Genomic DNA, 21,890 nt, shown 5'->3' on the forward strand with positions numbered 1-21,890 from the left:
GCTTCAAAATAAGAGTGAGTGCTATTCCTTGACATTTTAATTTAATTTTCACGTATAGTTGGTCGTGTTTCAAGAGTATCAAGACCATCTTCACGTACAACTATGACATACAACTATCTACTGGGGCTTTGGGAGATAAAAGGAAAAAAAGAGGAAGACTGGCAATAGATGTTAGCTCAGGGCCAATCTTCCTCAAAAAAGAAAGAAAGAAAGAAAGAAAGAAAAGACCACCTTCATGTTTACTGATTGGCTAAAGGGACTTGTATGACTCAGGAGCAGGTTACACTGGCAGGTAGGGTTTATTCCAGGGAGGGGATGCAGAGTAAGAACAACGGGAAAAAGATGAACATCAAACAGAGACAGGAAAGGTCCACACAGGCTCAGAAGAGTCCTTCACCACCTGGGGTTGCACACGAGGCGCTTTCTCTCTAGCAGTGAACTACAGGGACAAGTGTGAGCTAGCTGGACAGGAAAACCTGCCTGAGTCTCAGGGTCTGGGGCTACCTGGTGGGCTGGACATGTAGGCACAATCTGCTGTGAGCAACCATGGTCACCTAATCTCCGGCACCAAGAGTGAATGAGAAGCCCATCACCAGTCTGGATGTTTGTGCAAAGCAATCCTGAGAAGCCGGTGTGGCATGGTCATTGCTCCAGGTGTACATGTAGAATCACTGATGATTAATATAAAGAACGTTTCCAGGGCCAAGTTTCTAGCATTTGGCCAGGATCAATCGTCGTTCCAGGCTCCCCTGGAGAGATGCCAGAGTGAGCACACACACCTGCTGTGTTAGCTCTTTCCTCACGGGGAGCTATATAAATGACATTTCTTAGCGAGAAAACCAACTCCACAATACAATACCCTTCAAATCGGAAGCCCACAAATGTGCGCAAAACAGCTTTTATAAAAGAGAAACAGAGGGTTTATATAGTAGGTTTATCTGTTCCTTGATAAGGCACTTATAAAACTTGTCCAGTGCTTCTTAGACCCTTCTTTAACTTCCTTCTTGGGATCTGGATTATAGAATCATCACTCTTTCCTGGGGATCTATTTTATTAATTGTTATTTTCCAAGTGCATCATTTATGTTGTGACATTCAGATTTATTGATGTAGATTGTATGTAATATTCTCTCTCGTTTGGTGTCCTCTTTAAACTGTGCTTCTTTCCTCTCTTGTATTATTGTTATGCTGACTTCATTTTCTTTCTGTTTTTCCACTTGAATGGGCTACCTAGAAGCATATCTACTTAAACAGGTTTTCAAAACCAAATCTTTTTCAAAATAAATGTTATGTTTTCATTTTGTTATTTATTAATTACTGCATTTATGTTTGTTAATTCTCCCTTTTGTTTTTTTCCCTTGAGCAGAATGGCTAGAATAGTTTCACTTTTTTTCTCTTTGATACTGTGAGTATTGAAGACTATGGCTTTTTTTTTTACTGAATAAAGCGGTGTTATTCATTCATTCAAAGACCTCTTTGAAGTGTCTTTCCAGCTCCCAGCTTCTCTCCTCCCCACCCACAAGAGTAGGTTACTATAGGCAAGTTTATTCAATCTAAACATCCCCACAAGCTGGCACCATCACATTCTCTTTCCTAGGAATTTGAAACTGGGGCTCAAAGATATGACAGAGATTTTTCCTCTATGAATGAAGATATTGTATCTTCAGTCTTCCACACAGAGTTAACTCTGACTGAGCCCAGACGCTGCAGTGCCATGAATTTCACAGTCATCTTGTAGGGAGGAGGTGGGTGAAAATGGAGAGGAGAACCTCAATTAAGAATGGACACCATGGTTCATTTAGCCAACTACCAGGCTGGCTTCCTGTTGGAGGCTCGGAGAACTTCCTGCTTACTGTCAAGGCGTTCAGTGGAGGGAGACTGGAGAGTGTAAAAATCCTATCATTCAAATAACTTTGATGGAGCACAGCAGAGAGGCTACTAACCCAGATACTTCAAAAGGTGGCCTGGGCTAAGCTGTGCTCCCCTCCTAAAGTCATCTATTGAAGCACAACCCCCATACCTCAGAATGTGACTGTCTTTGGAGATGGGGTCTTTAATGAGGTGATCAAGGTAAAACGAGGCCATTAGGGTGGGCCCTGATCCAATATGACTCAGAAAAGGAAATCTGGACACACAGAGACACCAGGGACGCAGGGACCGAGGAAAGACCAGGTGAGGACACAGCGAGAAGGCAGCCATCTGCAAGCCAAGGAGAGAGGCCTGGGGAGAAACCGAACCTGCTGACACCTGGATCTCCTGCTTCCAGCCTCTAGAACTGTGAGAAATAAATGTCTGTTGTTTAAGCTATTCTGTCTGTGAGATTTTGTTATGGTGGCCCTAGTGCAGGGGTGGGGAGTGGGGGTGGGGAGGGGGTGGGCATGGGAAAAGGGTCAAGAAAGGCTCAAGGGAGGAGGCAATACCATCTTAGAGAAGGAATTACAGGAAGACTCCTATTTTCACATGTGTGATACACGTGAACACACCTCTCTACCCTAAATGTCTAAAAGTCACATTACTCTAGAGAATAAAAATGATTCTATTCTCTAAGAGCTAAAAGTATCTCAAACTCTGAGTCATCCCTTGTCTAGTAACCCATACTTCAACAAGCTATCTATAATAGTTCATGTTTGTCAGAAAGGTTTTTTTCTTTCAGAATTAAACATAACCCCACACTAAATCCCAATTGATTAAATCATAAAATTTAGTTGCTTCTAGTTCATCTAATGTTTTTCATCTTTGTCTCAATTCCACATTTTTGAGATTTTTCCCCATGGATTTTTTTTTTTTGGTCTGATTGAAAAAATTTTTTTTAAGATACTAGTTAATGAGTAAAAACAGAATAAAACATCCAAATAATTGTGTAAATTCTGCTCTACAAAGGCAGCAGTACTGCTGAAACCGGGCTTCTGGCTGGTAAGGCCTGCTACGTACTACTGTCTCATCCGACCTGAGAGCAGGACTTTAATTTGGCTCAGGTCAGGCAACTCAAAGGTGCAAATCTGGGGATACTTCCAGCCTGAGAGTCAGCAGAAGGGGGCTTGGGAGAATAATTCCAAGAAGACAGAGAAGCAGGTGCAAAGGGGAGTGAAAAGTGCTCCCTGTTCCCAGCCATAAAAGCCGCAAGTAGGACTTGGTCTGAGCCAGGGCAGGACGGGTGGTCAGAGTGGAGACCCGAGGCCGGGAAATGGGTGAGTCTGCAGGGTCTGCAAGTCATGCCCAGATAAGGAGTCTGCAGTGCAACAGAGGAGGAATGCAAACCAGGGCCCGGGGTCATCTGCCTCCTCCCCGAACGCGGCGCCGGAGCCGCCTTCGGGCCGCGGGCTCAGGTCCCCAATCGGTGCCAGCCCGCGGGGCCGGCCTGGTGAAGGCAGCCCTTGGGGTTGGTACGCGGGGACAGCGCGGGCGGCGGCGACGCGACCCGCGGGCCTTCCCTCCCGGCGGCCGCTCGTTTCCGGCGCGCACCTCGCCGCGGGAAGGCGGAGGCGAGGCCAAGGAGGGCGCCCCAGACCGGGGCCCCGCCCGCCCCCGCCGGCCGCTCGCTTTCGTTTCCCGGCGGAGCTTCCCGCCCGCGCCCGGGTTTCGTTTCCCAGCGCCGCGAGGGCGGGACCGGGAGGCGCCCATGGCCTTCGCCCCCCACCCGCGCGCCTCCCTGCTGCTCGGGCGCCTCCCGGGGCCGCGGCGCGGGGCCTGCGCTCGGGCCATGGCGCCGCCGCGCTGCTTCGCCCTGGAGCTCCCCGGCTGCACCCTGGCTCACTTCGCCGTGGGCAACGACGCCCCCGCCGCGCACCCCGACCCCCGCGTGGCCGCGCTCCTGGGCCCCCCGGGCCGCAGCTACTCGCTGTGCGTGCCGCTGGCGCCGGGCGCGGGCTGCGCGGCCCGGGTGCAGGCGGCTCGGCTGCACCAGCGCCTGCTGGACCAGCTGCGCCGCGGCCCCCTCCAGCTGTGCCAGCTTCGCAGGCTGCTCTGCTACTGCCCGGGCGGCGGGGCGGGCGGCGTGCAGCGAGGCTTCCTGCTCCACGACCCCTGCGACAGCCCCGACACCCGGGGCGCGCTGCTGGCGCTGCTGGACACGTACCAAGAGGCTCCGCGCCCACGGCTGGGCGAGTTCGTGGGCGACCCGCGCAGCCAGGTGTGGCAGTGCCTGTGGGAGCTGCGGGACGGCCAGGGGTGGCGACAGGTGGGCCGCGAGCGCGTCGTGCCCGCCCCGGAGCCCACACTGCACCCGGTGGTGCCCGACCTGCCCAGCTCCGCGGTCTTCCCCGACCGGGGAGCCGCCCGCGCTGTTTTGGAGGCGGTAAGAGTCCTGTGCCTTCTCAGCCCACAGGGTGCGCCCCCAGACCAGAGAAGTGGACACAGTGTGCTCTCCGGGGGGCTGGCCTATCAAGACCTCCCGTGCCCGGGTAGTTGATTTACTCCCAGTGAAGGCGGCCTGTGTGCCAGGCTCTGGTTTAGATACTGGGGCTCCTTGGCGATTCTTGCCCACGAGGAACTTCCAAACTGATGTGGGAAATGTATCTCAACACTGAGCTAGTGGTGCGGCGCCTGCTATACGTGCACGGTGGAGGTCCTAGAGGAGGAGGAGAGAGGCCCCTGGTGGGGGGAAGAATGCCATCTAGGTAGTAATTACACCGTCCCAGGAGGTTGGTGTGTAGGGAAAAGGGGAAGAATTTGGGAGTTTAAAAACTTAGACAGTGCCCACCTACTTGCTGGACCCAAGTCACTCAGCTACTCCAAGTGTTCTTTTTTTTTCGTACCTAAAATATCTGTCTTGCTGGGTTGAGACAATGAAACATCTGACACGCAGCAGGTGCTCAATGAAGGAGAGCTAAGAATCTTTCTGACTGCAGCCTAAGCAGGGTCTGGGATGTCCAGACACCACCTCCTGAGGCTGCACTATGGATCTTAGATAAATTTTACAAGCTTTTGGGATAATCCTGCAGAGTATTTAAGAGTGCAAGACCAACTACTTGGGTTTGAATCCAAACTCGGGCATTAATTACCTGTGTCACTTTCAGTAAGTTTCTTAAAGTTTCTTTGCCTGAGTTTCCTTAATCCACAGAGTTATCATGAAGACTGGCCAAGTTAACACTCTGAACACACTTAGAATATCGCCTTGCTCAGAGTAAGCACATAGATCAATAGATGTCTGGGCCTCACTGCAGAGGTGCTATGAGGATGCAGTGGGGCGGTGCACAGTTAGGAGCTTTGAATCCCCAGGAAGACCCTGCTCTGCGTGCTTGGTGATTGCGGTGCTTGGCACCCTCCTCAGCCCCAGAGTGGTTAGGAAAGGACAAATGCTGAGTGCTGTCTTTGGAGCCAACAGTGTAGCTGATTTCCCACATTTGTGACAGACTGTGCCAGGCGGGGCCTGTAGTTCCATCGTCTCGGTGTGATACTGCTCTGCAATTATGCATCTTTCCTGTCCTTCTTCCCATGGAGAATGCTGGTCAGTGAGGGTTGCAGGCTGAGTGATCCCGACAGTTACCGCCTTTTCGAGCTTCAGCTACCCAGTATAAAATAAAATCGTCCGCTCTTCTCAGGTTCAAAATACTATGAATTTTGGCATGATGCCAAACATAACTTAGGCCTTGTTAGTATCAGACAAGCTTGTTCTCAGCGGTTAGGTGTGGCTTCTGCAAAAGCCCCATTGCTTCGCTGCTGATGCGTGGACGCTGTTTTACAGTGTACACCCTTCATTCCTGAAGCCCGAGCGGTGCTTGACTTGGTTGACCAGTGCCCGGAACAGGTCCAGAAAGGGAAGTTCCCAGTCATTGTCATCGAGGGACTGGATGCCACAGGTAAGAGAATATTACCTTTTAGTTACAGGCAATGAGATTAATTGATCAGTTGCAGGAATAGACAGGTCCCGACCAACAAAACTTTATACAGAGTTCGATTCATAAGCCTCATATGAGCCTCCAGGGTGTGGCAGGCTCGGAGCAAGGCAGGCCTGGAACACAGGATGAATGAGACCTTCCATCTAAGGCCACGCAAGGGGTGGGCGAGCTGAACCGCAGGTGCTGGTGAAGACGAGAAGGCACTGAATGTAGCCTCTGGGTAGGAGGCGAGGGGGCTAGAGTCATGGTCAGGGATAGCTGGGAAGTGTTGACGCCTGGATGGTGTTTGCAGTGCAGGTAGGAGCTGCTTAGGTGAGGAAGGCGGAGAGGTTCCCCGACAGGAGAAACAGCATGGGTGGAGGCGAGAGACTTGAGCCAGGAGGGTGCATCTGGGAGCTATAGGCAGTTCGGAGGCCCCTGTTGGAGCAAAATGTGGAAAAATTGGCAAATGGAAGGGAGGAGGTTTTGAAGCTGCCAAATAGATATGAAAACACCATGGACACCTGCACACTTAGCCCAAAACATAAGAACAGGAGAAGTGTGGCTGCAAGGGCAGCAGCAGATACCGAGGACAGAGTTGATCCTGGGGAATCACTGCATCGTGTGGTTCAGCGTGAGGAGTGTCTCCTTCCTGTGTCAGGGGAAGAGTGTTAGGAGGAATGAGGTAGAGCTTATTACGGGGCCTGCAGGTCCCATACCAGAGTTTCTTATTAATTTGTAAATAAGACCATTTTGGTTTTTCTTCTAAGTATTCTCATACCAAACAGAGGGATCCTAAGTTCCTAAGGGTGTGCAACATTTTGTAAAGAATCATATTATTTAATCAACTCATTCAGTTTATAGGCCGAAATGCCTTTCTTCTTTCTGAGTTAATATTAACTTTTGGGAGCGATTTGGTGGCTGTGCTTAAGGTGTGCTATATTTTGTGTATGACCTGCAGGTAAAACCACTGTGACCCAGTCAGTTTCCGATTCACTCAAGGCTGTTCTCTTAAAGTCACCACCTTCTTGCATTGGCCAGTGGAGGAAAATCTTTGATGATGAACCGACTATCATTAGAAGAGCATTTTACTCGTTGGGCAATTATATCGTGGCTTCTGAAATAGCTAAAGAATCTATGAAATCTCCCGTGATTGTAGACAGGTGGGTATAAAGATGCCTTGAATTTGGCATTTTCTTCCTCACATTTGTGTGTGTGCATGTGTGTGTGAACATGTATATGCAAGTACACAGTTGTGTTCATTAAGTCAAACTATAGTACGGTAGTATTAGGAATAATGTCTATGATTTACTAATTACCTACACCATTGCCCAGCATTTTGCTAAGAGCGCTAGATATATTTTACTAATATCTGGAACAATTGCTTGCCTGGGTAGGTACTAAAGGTTATCCCCAATTTACTGATGAGCAACATAGGTCTGAGAAAGGTTAAGCAATTTGCCAAAGTGCCTGAGCTAGAAATAGCATATTGGGGATATTAACAAAGTCTCTGTTTCACAGATCGATGCTTTCAGTGGTTCGCTTGTCCATTGGCTTGTTCAACAAACATTTATTGGGCATCTATCCTGTGCCAAAGACTGTTCTCAAGTAGGGGAGTCAGTGGAAATGACCTGGACAGTGCCGCGTTCATGGAGCAAACACACTCTTGAAGGAGAAGATAGTCAAGTGCATAAATACGTAAGATAATATCAGAGGATGATGCATACTGTGAAGGGGATAGATCAAGGCCATATGGTACACAGTGGCTAAACCTCTGCCAGCTGTGGTTTGGGAGGGCCTGCCCAAGGAGATACCATTGATCTGAGCTCCTAATCACCAAAAAAGGCAGATGTGAACATTCCCCTGTAACAGCATTATGGAGAGAGGGACCAGGAGGAGCAAAGCACAGAGATAGGAAGGAGTTAGCATGTTCGAGGACTGAAAACAGGCCAATGTGATGAAAACATAGTGGACGAGGGGTACTTTCTGGACGAATGAAAAGAGAAAGACAGGGCAGGTGGGTAGGGCCTGTGGCCGTGGGAAAGTGTGTGGATTTTATTCTGAGTGCAGTGGGAATTGATAGGGAGTTCAAAAGGGCTTCAACTGCAGTTGGATTATTTCTTAACATTAGTCAAATGATCATTTTATTGTTCTTTCTGCAATTTTACTTATTTTTGGAAAGATAAGCAATTGTATTGATGTCTGAAAATTATTCAGGAAAGAGCATTAATTATAAATGTAAATTTCAAGGAATTGCAAGTGAACACATCCAAGTATAGCCTGCACCCAGATCAAGACTTAGAACCTTACCACACCCCATAAACCCACCTCCTGCTCCCTCCCAGTCACTACCCATCTTCCCCCCCCGACGTGGTAACCGCTGCTCTGACGTCCAGCACCATAGATTAGTCCTGCCTGTTCTTGAGCTGTCTACACAGGCAGATATACACTGAGTGCTGTTTGCATCTGCCTTCCTTCATGCTACATATGAGACGTGTCCTGGTTGCTATAAACATTCTCTTACACATCTTTGGTGCACATATGTGTGCAGTTCTGTTGTGTAGATTTCCAGGAGTGGAATTGCAGGGATGTGGGACTCAGGTGTGTTCAGCTTTCATAGGTATTGCAAAGTTTTCTGAAGTGGTTGAAACAACTCATGGTACCCTCCTCCCACAGCGGTGTTTGGGAAATCCCTTTGACTCATCTCCTAGTCAACGTGAACATTGCCAATCTTTAACTTGAACCATTCCAGCTTTTCCACTCATTCCCAGTTGGTCAGTTAAAAGCTAGTTTGCCATATCTGCAAACAGAACTTCTACCACTTTCTTGAAACGTCTTTCTCTGTACACTTGTCTGTATCTCTGAAATATTCCATAAAGAGATCATTCTGAGCATATGTGGAGAATAAAGTGTGTGGTGCCTGGTGGAGGGCTAGATGAAAACAGTAAAAATTAGTTAGAAGGCTGGTGCTATCATTTAAGCTATAATGCCAGTACTTAGTTTTAACTTTGGGGATGAAGATAGTTATTTCAAAGTAGCAAGTTATAAGGACTCCTAGAGAAGGGTAAGACGTCACATCCCTTTGTGGGACTTCTTTGCCTGTGGAATGTTTCTGCCCTGTTGTTAACATGCATGAATCTTCCATATTTGATATCTTTTTTTGATACAGACTTCTTTATTTTAAGGAGAAAGACTAAACTTTTCATAATAGAGTGTGACTTCATGAGGCACATTATTTCCTGAGACGCCTAAAAATCCTGAAGCAGTGCTGGCTTCTGCGTGTGGGCAGATCCTTATCCTCTCCGTCTCTCCGTCGCCAGTTTCCTAATCTGTTAAATGGGGATATTCGTTATCCCTTCCCTGCCGACCATCAAGACTTGTGATGAATAGCCAATGAGTTGATGCATGTGGAAGTGCTTTGGAAAAAGCAAATTGTTATGAAAATACAAGGCGTTATTATGTAAGCTTTGTATAATGTGTCAGCAAATTGCATTTGATTTGAACTAATGTGGGTTCCCTGATGGCAGGAATGGAGAATACTAAACAGTGGAGAGAGTCTGAAATTGATGGCCAGAAAGTATTATTATTTAAAATGAGCCGCGATGTTGTCAATGAGAGCACTCTGGCTGTAGAAAACAGGGCCCTAATTCTTCCTCTGATTGTTCTTCTTTGTGTCTGTGAATTGTCTGCAATTTTGTTCTTTAAAGAGATACTGTATCACCTTGTCAGATGAGAAGAAAAGAGCAGTTATTTGTTGTCTGGGTGGGTTTTGTTCATGTTTAAAGATTTTAATGAAATCCATTTTAGACAACACCATCATCTAGCTGGAAAAATAAGGGAGACAGTAATTTTTGATGGTGACTGTGGTAAAGGTTGGCAACTTAATCACACTCATTACATTAAAAAATCTATTCTTGCTGATGGTTTTTCTACAAGAAAGAAGGCTTTTTAAATTAAGATGATATAAACCTCTCTATTCATAGTTGAGTATTCAATTCAGTGAACATGGAGCATGTGCAGAACATAGTGCAAGCTGCAGTTGGTTGCCAAGTAAAGGAAAACCTGGGCCCTGGGTGGATTTATTCAGCTTGGGAGACAAGATGCATCTGATAGAGAAGGGGAAAGTACACGTCTGTACGTGGTAAGAGTCAGGGAAGTGAGACATAGGAATGTTCCCAGGAGAATTCAAGAAGCTAGCAGCCACAGTGGCCTGAGGTTTTCAGAGCACACTTTTGGAGGTGGAAAAGGTCTTTGAAGGATGCATCGTATTAGAATTGATCAATTCCCAAATTAATTTTTTACATTTGTCCTTTTCAGTACTGTCTGTATTGTGTCATCATAATTTGAAATGATGCAGCGTTAGTTATAACCAGTGTCCAATAAGAATTAGATATTGTCTCACAATGACAGTGTGATACAGTTTTTTAAAGCACTTGTCTATTTTTGCAACAACCATGGAAGGAAAACAAAGCTTGCGTGATTTTCATTTTCTAGATGAGAAGATTGAGGCTGTGTTGGCTTAAATGACTTACTTAAGTCTGCAAAGCAATTAGGTGGCAGAAGGTAAAACAATGCACAGCTTGGATAACACTGTGAATTTATTTTGTAGATGCTAGTATGTCCTTTTCACTGTGAAAAGGAGTTCAAATCTAAAATGATTAAGAATTTAGTATTTTAAAACATTGACGGCAGTAAATTGAAAATACGGACAAGGGTGGGCCCATGGGCACCTCTCCATATTAGGATTTTTATAATCATTTCTTAAATATTTGTTGTAGGTGACAGTCCTTTGGTACTGGATTTGGAGTTTAGCATTTAGTCACTTAAAATTGGGACATGACATGAACAGGACAAGAGTATAAAATAATCCCAGTTCCTTGATTCGGACACCCAAAGAACATTTACTGCATGCCGGTGTGTGCCGGAGACTGGCTTAAGGTTTTGGAACATAAACATGACTGAAAAAGGAATTCTCCAATGGAGGAGACGGAGATCAGACTTTGAAACAACTCGCTCTAATTTACAAGAAGTTCTTCAATGGAGTCGCGTGTGAAGGACGTTGAGAGCCTGGAGGAGGAGACGTGAATTCTGCTTGGGGGCTTCACCTGAGTGGGCCCCTGAAGGAAGAGGAGCTATTCTGCTGCCTGAACTGCACTCTGGCTGGAGGAAGAAGTGTGCAGACCCATGGAGGAGGGGCACACGCTGTGAAGGGTGCCTGTGTCTTAGTGGGGAGGCTGATGGTTTCCCGGCAGGCGATGGAAAGCCACTGGGCCTTTTGAAATAGAGGGCTATTTTGATTTTCTTTTCCTCACCCCAAAACATTTTTAAAAACAGCCTGTCAAGAGTGACCAACTTCGGGCCGGCCCCGTGGCTTGGCGGTTAAGTGCGCGCCCTCTGATGCTGGCGGCCCAGGTTCGGATCCCGGGAGCGCCCCGAGGCACCACTTCTCCGTCCAACGCGAGGCCGAGTCCCACGTACAGCAACTGGAAGGATGTGAACCTATGACGTACAACTATCTACTGGGGCTTTAGGGGGAAAAAACTGAATAAATAAAATCTTTAAAAAAAAAAAAAAAAAAAAAGAGTGACCAACTTCACTCAGGGAGGATTTCCACAGAGTTGCGTAGGGTGTATTTGGGTTTAATCTGCCTCCCCACTTGATACTGATGCACAATTAGACACCTGGGGAGTTGGGAAGGCCAGCCCTGGTGGTCTTGTGGTTAAGACGCCGTGCTCTTACTGCCGTGGCTCAGGTTCGTGTCCCGGTTAGGGAACCACCCACCTATCTGTTGGCTGCATGTTGCCTGAAAGCTATGCCACGGGGATTTCAAATACCAGCAGGAACAGGTGGACAAGTTTCAAATACCATAGTGGACCGGTTTCAGCAGAGCTTCCACACTAGGAAGAATGACTTGGACACCCACTTCCAAAAAACTGGCCATGAAAACCCTATGAATAGCAGCGGAGCATTGTCTGATACACACCAGAAGGTGAGAGGATGGCGCAGAAAGACCAGGGGCGGGGGGGTCAACTCTGCTGTGCACAGGGTCTCTAACAGTCCAAACGCACTCCATGGCACTAACAACAAAGAGATGAGAAGGACAAAGACATCCTGACTGCGGTTCCCAGAATGGAGATTTCACTGGCAAGTTCAATTTTAAGACAATGTGGGAACTGAATAGGCCTGCAGATTTTTATTCAGCCAAGGCACAGCATTAAATACAAATGGACGACAAACAAATCTCTCACCCCCTGTCATCCTCCCTGATAGAAGAAAGCATACTGCGAGGCCAAAAAGATGGTGACAGAACAATTGCACAATAACTGCAGTTTCGATTGAGTGAATGTAGCTGTGAGGAGCCCACTGCATTCTTAGTGTGATGATTGATTTTATTTTTTGCATTTCATAAATACTTTTAAAAATAAAGTTTTATTTATTTAACTTATACAATATTAAGGAAACTTCAGCAGAGCCATCCCTGGTTTCAGCATTCTCAGCAGCTGATTTTCAGGTGCTACCTTGACTTCTTCTGCAGACGGAGAACTTACTATTCCTCTCCTTCTCAGGTACTGGCACAGCACGGCCACCTATGCCATAGCCACGGAGGTGAGTGGGGGTCTCCAGCACCTGCCCCCAGCCCATCACCCTATATACCAGTGGCCGAGGGACCTGCTCAAACCTGACCTGGTCTTGCTGCTTACCGTGAGTCCTGAGGAGAGGATGCAGAGGATTGAGGGCCGGGGCATGGAGAAGACCAGAGAGGAAGCTGAACTGGAGACCAACAACATATTTCGTCAAAAGTAGGTGTCCCGATGAGATGTGAGTGGCAGGGGTCCCTGGCCATGGTGTCGAGCCAGGATCAGCACTAACTTTAGGAATGTGGAGGAAATGATGTTGTTCCCATTTTTCAAACCCAAGAGGCAATATCCTCCAAGTGAGTTCAGCTCCTTCTCACGGGATTGTTACCATGGGGCTGCAGCATTGTTGTTTTAAAACCTTGGGATATCTGACTGGGGATCAGACATTCTTTGTGGTCCTGGCTGAGCCAGGAACAATGTGAACCTGAGAAAGACAATAAACATTTCTGGGTCTCGGTTTCCCCAGTTGAAATATAATGGGCAGAGAGCACTGTCTGGTGAACTCATGGTGACTTTCAACTGTTAGGTACTTCCTGTGTCTCAGGCATTTTACTTCTCATGCTCTATAATCCTTGCAAGGACAACATTAACCATATTTATAGTTTACAAAACTGAGGCTGAAAGGACTAAGGGATTTGTCTACATCTGCATAGCTACTAAGTGGTAAAACTGGGATTAAAATCAAGATCTTCTTGATTTTAAGGCAGTGCTTTCATTTTCATTAGAAAGCTCTGAACACAACAGCGGGAGAGTCTGGACCATCTCACTGCCTCATGGCTGAGTATGAATCAGTTCTGTAGGACTGGTTTGAAAAGCCAAAACAGAAGAGTTTATATAAATAAACAATGATCACACTGTTATCATAACAGAATACTGTTATAAATAATTAAATAACAGCTCTGCTGTGTGCAAAGAAACCATCTCAAGCAATTTACTTGTATTAATTCAATTAAGCCCCATGAGAAACTTGCAAGGAAGGTATTATTTCAGTCCTCATTTTGCGGATGAGCAAACCAAAGCACAGGGGGGAAAGGAATTGGACAAGTTCACTTAGCCAGTCAGTGGTAAAGCAGAGCTGTGGACCAGACGGTCTAATCCAGGTGCCTGCTTCAAGCGCAGTGCTATAGTGCTTCCATGAGGCAGTCAGCACCAGTCATTCCATGTCCATCAGGCTAGCTAACACAAAAGGACGTGTAGAATTCTGGTGAAATTTGAGGATACTCCTAAGTGAAAACAGTGTATACGCTAAGGACTTCTGTCTTGTCTGAAACCCTTCAGCACACAGATTGCAGAGAAATTTGCAATTGGGCAAATTACTTAATCTCTTTGAGCCTCTGGCTACTTTCTCTGCAAAATGGGGATAACAGTGGTTTCCCTTCTAAGGTACACTCTGAGTCTGAAATGAGAAGAATCATGCAGAATGCTAACGCTTGCCAGGTAACAGGTATTCAGTAAATGCTAGCTATTAAACATTGTTATTAATTTATCATTTATTAAACAAAATGTATCAAATGTCTCCTGTGGGCAAAGGTAGTTGCCAGGGGGAGCAGTGAGATAAACCAGATGGGATCTTGCTTCAAGCTGTTGAGGAAAATAACATTTGCATGAAGAGCTGTGTTAAAAAGTAGGCCAACTCTTTTCATTGTGCCTGTCCCCAGGGTAGAAGAGTCCTACCAGCGGATGCAGAACCCCGGCTGCCACGTGGTTGATGCCAGCCCCTCCAGAGAAAAGGTCCTCCAGATGGTTTTAAGCCTAATCCAAAATAATTGTAATGAATTGTAGTTGCTCTGGGCCAGGTGATGCATTTTACTAGATTTGATGTTGTTTGATATATCTAAGCCCACGACTGGTTATGCAGTGTTCCCAAATTTCTGTTGCATAAGCAGAAAATTGGAGACCAGACATTTCAGTTTTACCTAAACCACGCACTTGCTTCTGACCAATGAACCCTTCAAGGTTAAGACGGGTCACCTTCCAGCGAGACCAGTGATGGCTTTCTGCCTAGTATAACAAACGTTTTCTTGGAATGTTTTTTTTCGCTGAGGAAGATTAGCCCTGAGCTAACATGTGTGCCCATCTTCCTCCATTTTGTACATGGGACATCGTCACAGCATGGCTTGATGAGCGGTGCGTAGGTCCATGCCCCCGATCCGAACCTGTGAACCCTGGGCTGCCGAAGCAGAGCGTGCGAACTTAACCACCATGCCACCAGGCCGGCCCTTTGGAATGTATTTTTAACTACATCCCTACCAAATCCCTCCAAGGTTTGTCTCATCCAGAAAGCACGAGGTAAACAGAAGCAACCAGGAAGATCTTTCAAATCAATGGAAGCCCTTTCAGCCTCTCCCATGCCTACATCTGACTCCCTGATGAGACCTTGATGTGGCCAGAGTCGAATTCTTCCCATTCTGGCCGCACTCCATCATCCTGAGCTCAGCCCCAAATCCTAGAGCCAGGCGACCCCACAGAACATGTCTGTGTGTCCTGGCTGTGCGAAGACACTCCCAGGGAGCCGTGTTGTGGGTAGGGGACACTTACAAAGAAGGCATCTGACGTGACTGAGGCTTACAACTCCCGAGATGGTCCTCCCGGTTAGCACTTCAGAGTCAAATAGAGAGATAGCCAACTCAAGATGCTCTATATACAAATATACCAACCTTCTTTGAATTATATTCTGCTTATTTATATTGCTTTCCTTTCCTCTGAAAACATGGCTTTGGATGAAATGAGTGTTGTGTACTGAACTAGATGCACGAAACGTAGCCAATCCAGCAATGTGTTTATATTGATGTTTATATCATGTTTCTCCTCAGTGTGGGGCTATGCTTCACTCATTAAAATTGAAGCCAGAAGCTAAATGCATTGCTTGTTGTGTATTTTCATTACACAGATTTAATTTATCTTACTAAATAAGCACAGTGGATCCTGGAATGGGATTTCTTAGTAAATTATCTTGCACTTGAATGTCTTATGATTACACATGAAATCAGCTTTGAGATCTGTTTGGCTAGAAAAAAAAATCTGAGAGAAAAGGAGACTGAATATGTATGTGGCTTTGGGTGAGTCATTTAACATCAACAGTCCATGTAACTTGATCTAAAAAGTGATAATAATTCTTTATTTGTCTTAAGGAGTTGGCTGAACCAGGTGATTACCTAAAATTCCTTCCAGTTCTAAGATGGATGAATCTGTAAATTATTTTGGAGGGATGTTTCAAGAAGACATCCCTCCAAAATAATTAACTTTAAGGCTTTTTCAGGTTTATAATATGGAATCTTAAATTATAATAAAGTTTAGTATTAAATATATCATACTATTTTTCAAAAGTACTATAGGTAATTTATACACACTATATTTACATATATAAATATGTAATTGGTTTCAGTTGAAAATATTTTTTAAAGCTGATAAGTAGCGTTAGGGTTCTTTTAAGATGTGAGATCTAATTATGTTATTGGTGTTATTTACTTTAAACATTTTGAAAAGCTTCTGCTGGCAGCCTAGACAAATGTTTAGTGCTTTCTCTATGTACCTTGTAAATAAATAAACTTGCTGTGACTTTCTGATCCATTCTATTGTCACAAGTGTATATCAGTTTTTCTGAAGATGCCCCTCCAGTGCAGCTCTTGTATGGGAGGGAGTTTTTGGTCAAGGAAGTGGAAAGGTGTGAGCTTGTGGACCAAGTGGAATTTGTGGTGAAAGTGCTTTCGGGGGAAGGAGAGGGCATTTTTGTTTTGTTTTAAACATCATTTCAGGAAAGTGCAATCCCTTCCTCACTGCAAATATTAAAGGGACTTTTTGCTAATCCAGTAAGAAATAATTCTTTGTACAGTTGGGCTCTTTATGCACTGATGGTATATGACGCATGAGTGTGAGATAAGACAGCATCTCCTACCAAGATACCGATGACAAGGGAGCATTTGCTTGGCTCCGTTTCATTACAAGGTGAGTTTTGTTTCTGTTCCTATGACAGACCTTCAGTTGTCCCAAATATTTATTCTCTCTTCTTCCATAGTAATATAATTTTTAGCTCACACACGTGGCTGCTGAGAATTACAAGTACATTTCCAAGGCTCCCTCACAGCTAGAATGGTCAGCTGACCACTTATAGGTTCTTCCCATGGCCTGTGAGCAGGAGAGACCTATGGAAAGTCATGGGGAGGGCATCCCTTTCCCCTCTTAACCCTGCACACTGGCTGGTGTTGAGCAGTGGTGGAGAGCCATCTCAGGACCAAGAGATGAGGGTGACGCTATAAAGATGGAGAAGCAGCAGGATGAATGGAGACTGCCTTTGCTTATGAAAAAGCAGAGAACGACTAGTGTGAAAGTGTCTGGTGCTCCAACCTAAGGGGCGTGTCCACCTGGGGAAACGGATGTGAGGCAGACACAGCTGATGTGCAGAACCTCAGTATCCACCTTCTCCATTTCCTTCCCCCTGAGTGGCTCATGTCTGGGCTGTTTTGTTTTCTTTTCTTTTCTAGACTAGACTCTCCTTTTTTACTGACTCTTCTCTCTGTGAAGTGTCTCTCTTCTAGGAACAATTGTGTAGTACCTTAAAAATGCGTAGATGCTGACATCTTTTTGGAATGAACACTAAGGAAATAATCAGTGATGTACGTAAAAATGTTTTATCACAGCTGCATAATGTATTTCAAGTCATTGGAATATATTTGTGTATCTGCAAATGTATGTTTACATATAATATGTATTGGTTAAATATATTAAGGTAAACCCTTTTGGTGGAATGCTAAGGAGAATGCTAACCTCCTAAGAAGGTAAAGTATCAAAAGTACTTTTCTCTTAGTTACAGCCAGTGATTTAAATTTCAGCAAAATGTGAAGATACAGCTAAAACCATTTGACCCACTACGCTAGGTTGGCAGGTCCAGAGTGGGGACTCCACGTAGATTAGAGCAGCCGTATGGTTGCAGGTATGCTGGATGACAAGGAGGTTTAGGCCTTTACTTTCTTCACGTTAAAGCTGTTGTTTTGCTATGAATTTTGAGCCCAGGAGTCAGACACTAAGCTATGCTTCCCATTGGCAAATATATCCACTAGCCATGTTAATCTTCAGGCTTCTGTAAGTGCATCTCTGTTCACATGCTTAAGTATTTTCTTAGCATGAGCAAGGAGAGGAGAAATGGATGCTGGCCTTTTTTTTTTCAGGAAGGTATTTTTTTTTTCCTCACTTCAAAAGTGTAGTAATTTCATGAAATTCATTCAGCCTACAGTTGTAATCTACAACTAGGAGAAGATGCTGTCGTTTTATATTGCCTATAAATAATCTGGTCTTTCTCAGGAGCAGCGTAAGTGGTTAGTAGAGGAAAGAATGTTTAGTCCTATCAGGTTTAAAACTTAATATAATTTGATCTTGTAACAGTCCCTTTAGGTAATGCACACTCTTTTTCAGAGACAACACTCAGAATCTCAGATTTCTGAGGCTTCAAAAGCCCTCCCTAGCCTCTCCCCAAGATGGCATCTGGGTGCCTGGGGCCAAGAGCATCATTTAGGCAACCTTGGGGATGAGAGAAGATGGGTCTCTGGTCACATTATCCTCTCTCTACCTGGATGTGGATTGCCCTGCTGGTGCAGACAACTGAGATTTGTATCTTGTAGCCCTTTAGGAAGACTTGGTTTCTGCTTGGGTCTCATTGGTGTTTAGAGCTCTTGAGTCTCTGTCTTCCATCCAGCCCCAGCCGTAGTCACCTCTTGGCCAGCTTCAGTTTCACAGCCATCGGAGCCTTCTCTCTGGGGGACCGTACACTCCAGGGCGTATTCAAATGTCAAGGAACTGAGAACAGTCAAGACAGTAGATGTCAAGCGCTCCCTTGCTGAGTCATTCTGCACAGCCCAGTTTATCTTGAGGTACCCTTGTTCCAGGTTGGTTCGGAGAAGCTTGAGGTCCCAAATGGGGAGATGGATGTTCTCCACGTCCCCTCACTGAACTGTCACTGCAGTTCTAGGACAAAGCCTAGAGACAGGAAATTGGGGGGCATGCGCTTCACCACCTCACACTTTTTTTTCCCTTGGGAAGCAAACAGAAACTTCCATTTGCCTACCAGGTTCTGAATCTCACGATAATGTATTTTGATGTGGGTCTGTTTTCATCCATGTCTGCTGGGCCCTTGGGCCATCTTTTCAGTCTGGAAACTCATGTCCTTCAATTCTTGGAAATTTTCTTGAATTATTTCCTTGATGAATTCTGCTCCTCACTTTTTCCCTTTTCTCTTTTTCTGTATAGTTTGTTATTCAAATGTTGGACATATTGGATTGTTTTTCTAATTTCTTTATCTTTTCTCTCACATTGTACCTTTTTTATAACTTTACTACATTTTATAATATTTCTTCAACTTTGCATTTAAACTCTTCTATTAAGATTTTCATTTCTGCTATCAGGTTTCTAAACTCTAAAAGCTTTCTCTTTCTCCCTCTTTCCCTCTCTTTCTTTTTCTTGTTATCTAGATATTCTTTTTTTTATAACATCTTTTTTTTTTCTTGGATGCAATATCATCACTTATCTTTCTGAGACTATCAATTATGGCTTCGTTTAAAGTTCTTCCTGTAAACTCTCCATTTCCTCTAAGGTGGCTTTTTGTTTTTTTTATTTGCATCTTCCAGGTAAGATGCTTTCCTCAGATTCTGGTGATGCTTGGTGGTGGCTCATGATTGGCATGGAGATTAAAAACTTGGTGCGTAGGGGCCCGCCTGGTGGAGTAGTGGTTAAGTGGCGGCCTGGGGTTTGCAGGTTTGGATCTTGGGTGCGGACCTACACACCACTTCTCAAGCTGTGCTGTGGCAGGCGTCTCACATATAAAGTAGAGGAAGATGGGCACGGATGTCATTGGTAATTGTCATAAGTGAACTGATTTTAGATCCTTGTGGGCACAGACTAAATACAAGACATCTCATTTGGACCTGTGTATTTCGTCCGGAGACTGTGCATTGGTCCGAGTCTACTTTGCAGGTTTTCATGGTTAATCCTGAATTTTTTTAAACAAGTAAAATATTTAAGACATTTGTGTGGGAAACCTGTAACCAACGGCGTTTGGTTCCATCCCTGCGTGTGACTTAGTCACACCAGCTCTTTTCCTCTATTTGGTCTGATGAGGACTTCAGTCAATTCCATTTAGAGCAAATACATCACATTTCCACTAGAGGGAGGAGAAGTGCTAACTTTCAGTGTTTAGGAGGGAGCTGTTCTGGTGCCCAGATAATCATTTCCCTCATTACACACAAACCATGCTCCTCGGAAAAACAACAGTGGTTCCTCTCATTTTTATTTAAATGTCTGCTGTAATGGGAGAACAAAGGACAAAACTTGGGGCATTTCTAGGTCAAAGTAGCAAATCATTAAAAGTGGCTAATTTCTTGCTTCAAGAATTCTAAGTACAGCCCTGAGGTCAGAAAAAGTTTCAAAGAAAGACCTTAGAGATCAGAGAACTCCATCTCTTCCTTTAATAGTCGTGGAAAATGAGGCCCATAGAAAGACCTGCCTGCCTGGGGTCATAGAATTTGTTAGTAGCAAATGCAAGAAAGAGAAGTAAGTTTTCCAATTTTTTTTCTAGTGCTCTTTATAAGGCAATAGACTGTAAGCATATCTGATGCACTAAATACTATATGTATACACCCACATAAGTATGCATACATTTTCTTCCCTATGAGGTTTATGATTTGAGATTTGGCATTAAGAAACATTCTGGGGCTTTTATGTGTCCTTGTTTATTTTAAAACCTCCCCACCCCAGGTCCCCTCCTTACATGACTCTAGATGCAAACGGCAGTGCTTATGTCCGGTATGGCTAATGGATTCCGCAAGATCCAAGCTGTCGTAATTATTGACCAATCACCAAATACCATTGTTTAGAAAACACATTATAAACTTTCCCGTGAAGTCTCCAAAATTTTTATTAACATGCGTGACATTAATGGTTGTGCTTATTTTGCCATAATTGAAGGTGTGTCCCATTTCTCTAAAATAATATAGCATTTGAGGGAGTTATCAGATTTTACTTTTGGCCAAACCTGGTCTGTAAGCCCTTCCAAATGTAATGCATTTTGTGTTCATCTTCGAGGGTAGGAAAGATTATTTTCTGAGTTTTAACTGCGGAAAAAAAAAAAATACAACCATATCTTCTATCCTGAAGTTGTTAAAAAAAAAGAAAAGCCATCAACAAATGTGTACTTGTTTGAAGCCATAAAAGAATATTTCTTTCAAAATTTTCTGTAGTCAGAACTTTCATTAAGGAGTTTTTCCTGTGCCCCTGGCTATTCTGACAGGAGCTCTGGTCTGTTTCTACCTGGAGACAGCTCATGTCAAAGGTGAGAGGGAGGGTTCATGCTGTGGAGATACATTTACACGGTGAATTGTGGGCAAAACTGTGGTCATTCTTTTAATAAAAAAAATAATTTTTCCTCTTTTATGTGCAAAAATACAAAGTAGTGAGTGAAAGAACTCCTGGCTGCAAGCAGATGTAGGTACCATTCCCACCTCAGTGGGTAAGTGACCTTGGGTAAGTTGCTTTCTCTATTTGCAAAACAAGCAGTTCAGGCTGGAAGAGGCCCAAAGCCCCTTCGAGTCTGGTGGCTGTGCCTTCATAATGGCGTAACAGGTGGAATTCACTTATGGTCCTAAATCCCTTATAATTTTTAACGGGATCAAAACACAGGATATGTTGTTTCTATACCTTTTTGTTACCGTTTCAATAACTTGGGAAAGCATAGTGTTGGCATATAATGCATTACAGAATGCACTGGTTCCCACAAAATCTTTAGGTAAATTAGTCTTTTGTAAAAAAAAAAAATCCCTTTAAATTCCCTAGGGAAATCGAATGTGACTTATAATATGACTAATGAGTGATCGCTTCTCACCACCTCTCATCACTCCCACTCAGTGGAGACCTCGTCCTCCTCCGTAGGGACGTCTGCAGTAACCCGTTTCTGCTGACACTCTGCTGCCCCCTACAGTCTACTCTTTGCTCACCACCAAACCTAATTCTTAGAAGTCACCTCCTATTCACCACACTTAGGGCTTCCTTTAGGTTTCCATTTAAGTTTCTGTTTAGCATTACTCCTAAAAGAGGCCTTCCCCATCACTTGGTCTAAAATACCTTTCATCATTCTCTTCCCCTTAGCTCTAACTGATCATTATCTGTCTCTATCCACGTCTATGTCCATGCCTGTGTCTGTGTCTACACCTACATCTATCAGATCTATGTCCATATTCATAACTATGTCTATATCCATGTCCGTATCTATGTCTATAATATCTATGTGTGTATTTGTACTTCTGCACTAGAATATGCACACCATGAAGGCACAGGCTTTGTTTTGCTCGTTGCTATAATCCCAGTGCCTACAACAGTGCCTGGCATATAATAGGTGCTGAGTAAGTATTTGTCAAATGGATGAATGAATCTCCCGCCTGTCAGACCTGGATTGG

The 21,890-nt window shown here is 44.6% G+C and overlaps 1 protein-coding gene across 1 annotated transcript; it reads left to right on the plus strand.

The window, feature by feature from the left end:
- The first annotated feature begins 3,493 nt into the window (after window positions 1–3,493).
- CMPK2 (cytidine/uridine monophosphate kinase 2) lies at window positions 3,494–16,023 on the plus strand. The gene is made up of 5 exons (XM_004436498.3): window positions 3,494–4,293; window positions 5,683–5,797; window positions 6,777–6,978; window positions 12,382–12,615; window positions 14,112–16,023. The coding sequence occupies exons 1-5, from the start codon at window positions 3,619–3,621 to the stop codon at window positions 14,233–14,235; spliced, it is 1,350 nt and encodes a 449-aa protein (XP_004436555.2). The 5' UTR covers window positions 3,494–3,618; the 3' UTR covers window positions 14,236–16,023.
- Window positions 16,024–21,890: the final 5,867 nt, after the last annotated feature.

The sequence above is a fragment of the Ceratotherium simum genome, chromosome 11 (assembly GCF_057802395.1).
Source record: "Ceratotherium simum simum isolate JZ-2026a chromosome 11, ASM5780239v1, whole genome shotgun sequence".
In the NCBI taxonomy this organism is placed as follows: Eukaryota; Metazoa; Chordata; class Mammalia; order Perissodactyla; family Rhinocerotidae; genus Ceratotherium; species Ceratotherium simum.

Excerpts from the sequence above, each read along its gene's own strand:
- CMPK2 (XM_004436498.3), top strand. The coding sequence starts at position 3,619 with ATGGCCTTCGCCCCCCACCCGCGCGCCTCCCTGCTGCTCGGGCGCCTC. Across the intron at positions 5,798-6,776 it reads CGAGGGACTGGATGCCACAG|GTAAAACCACTGTGACCCAG; the intron begins GTAAGAGAATAT and ends TATGACCTGCAG. Across the intron at positions 12,616-14,111 it reads AACAACATATTTCGTCAAAA|GGTAGAAGAGTCCTACCAGC; the intron begins GTAGGTGTCCCG and ends GCCTGTCCCCAG.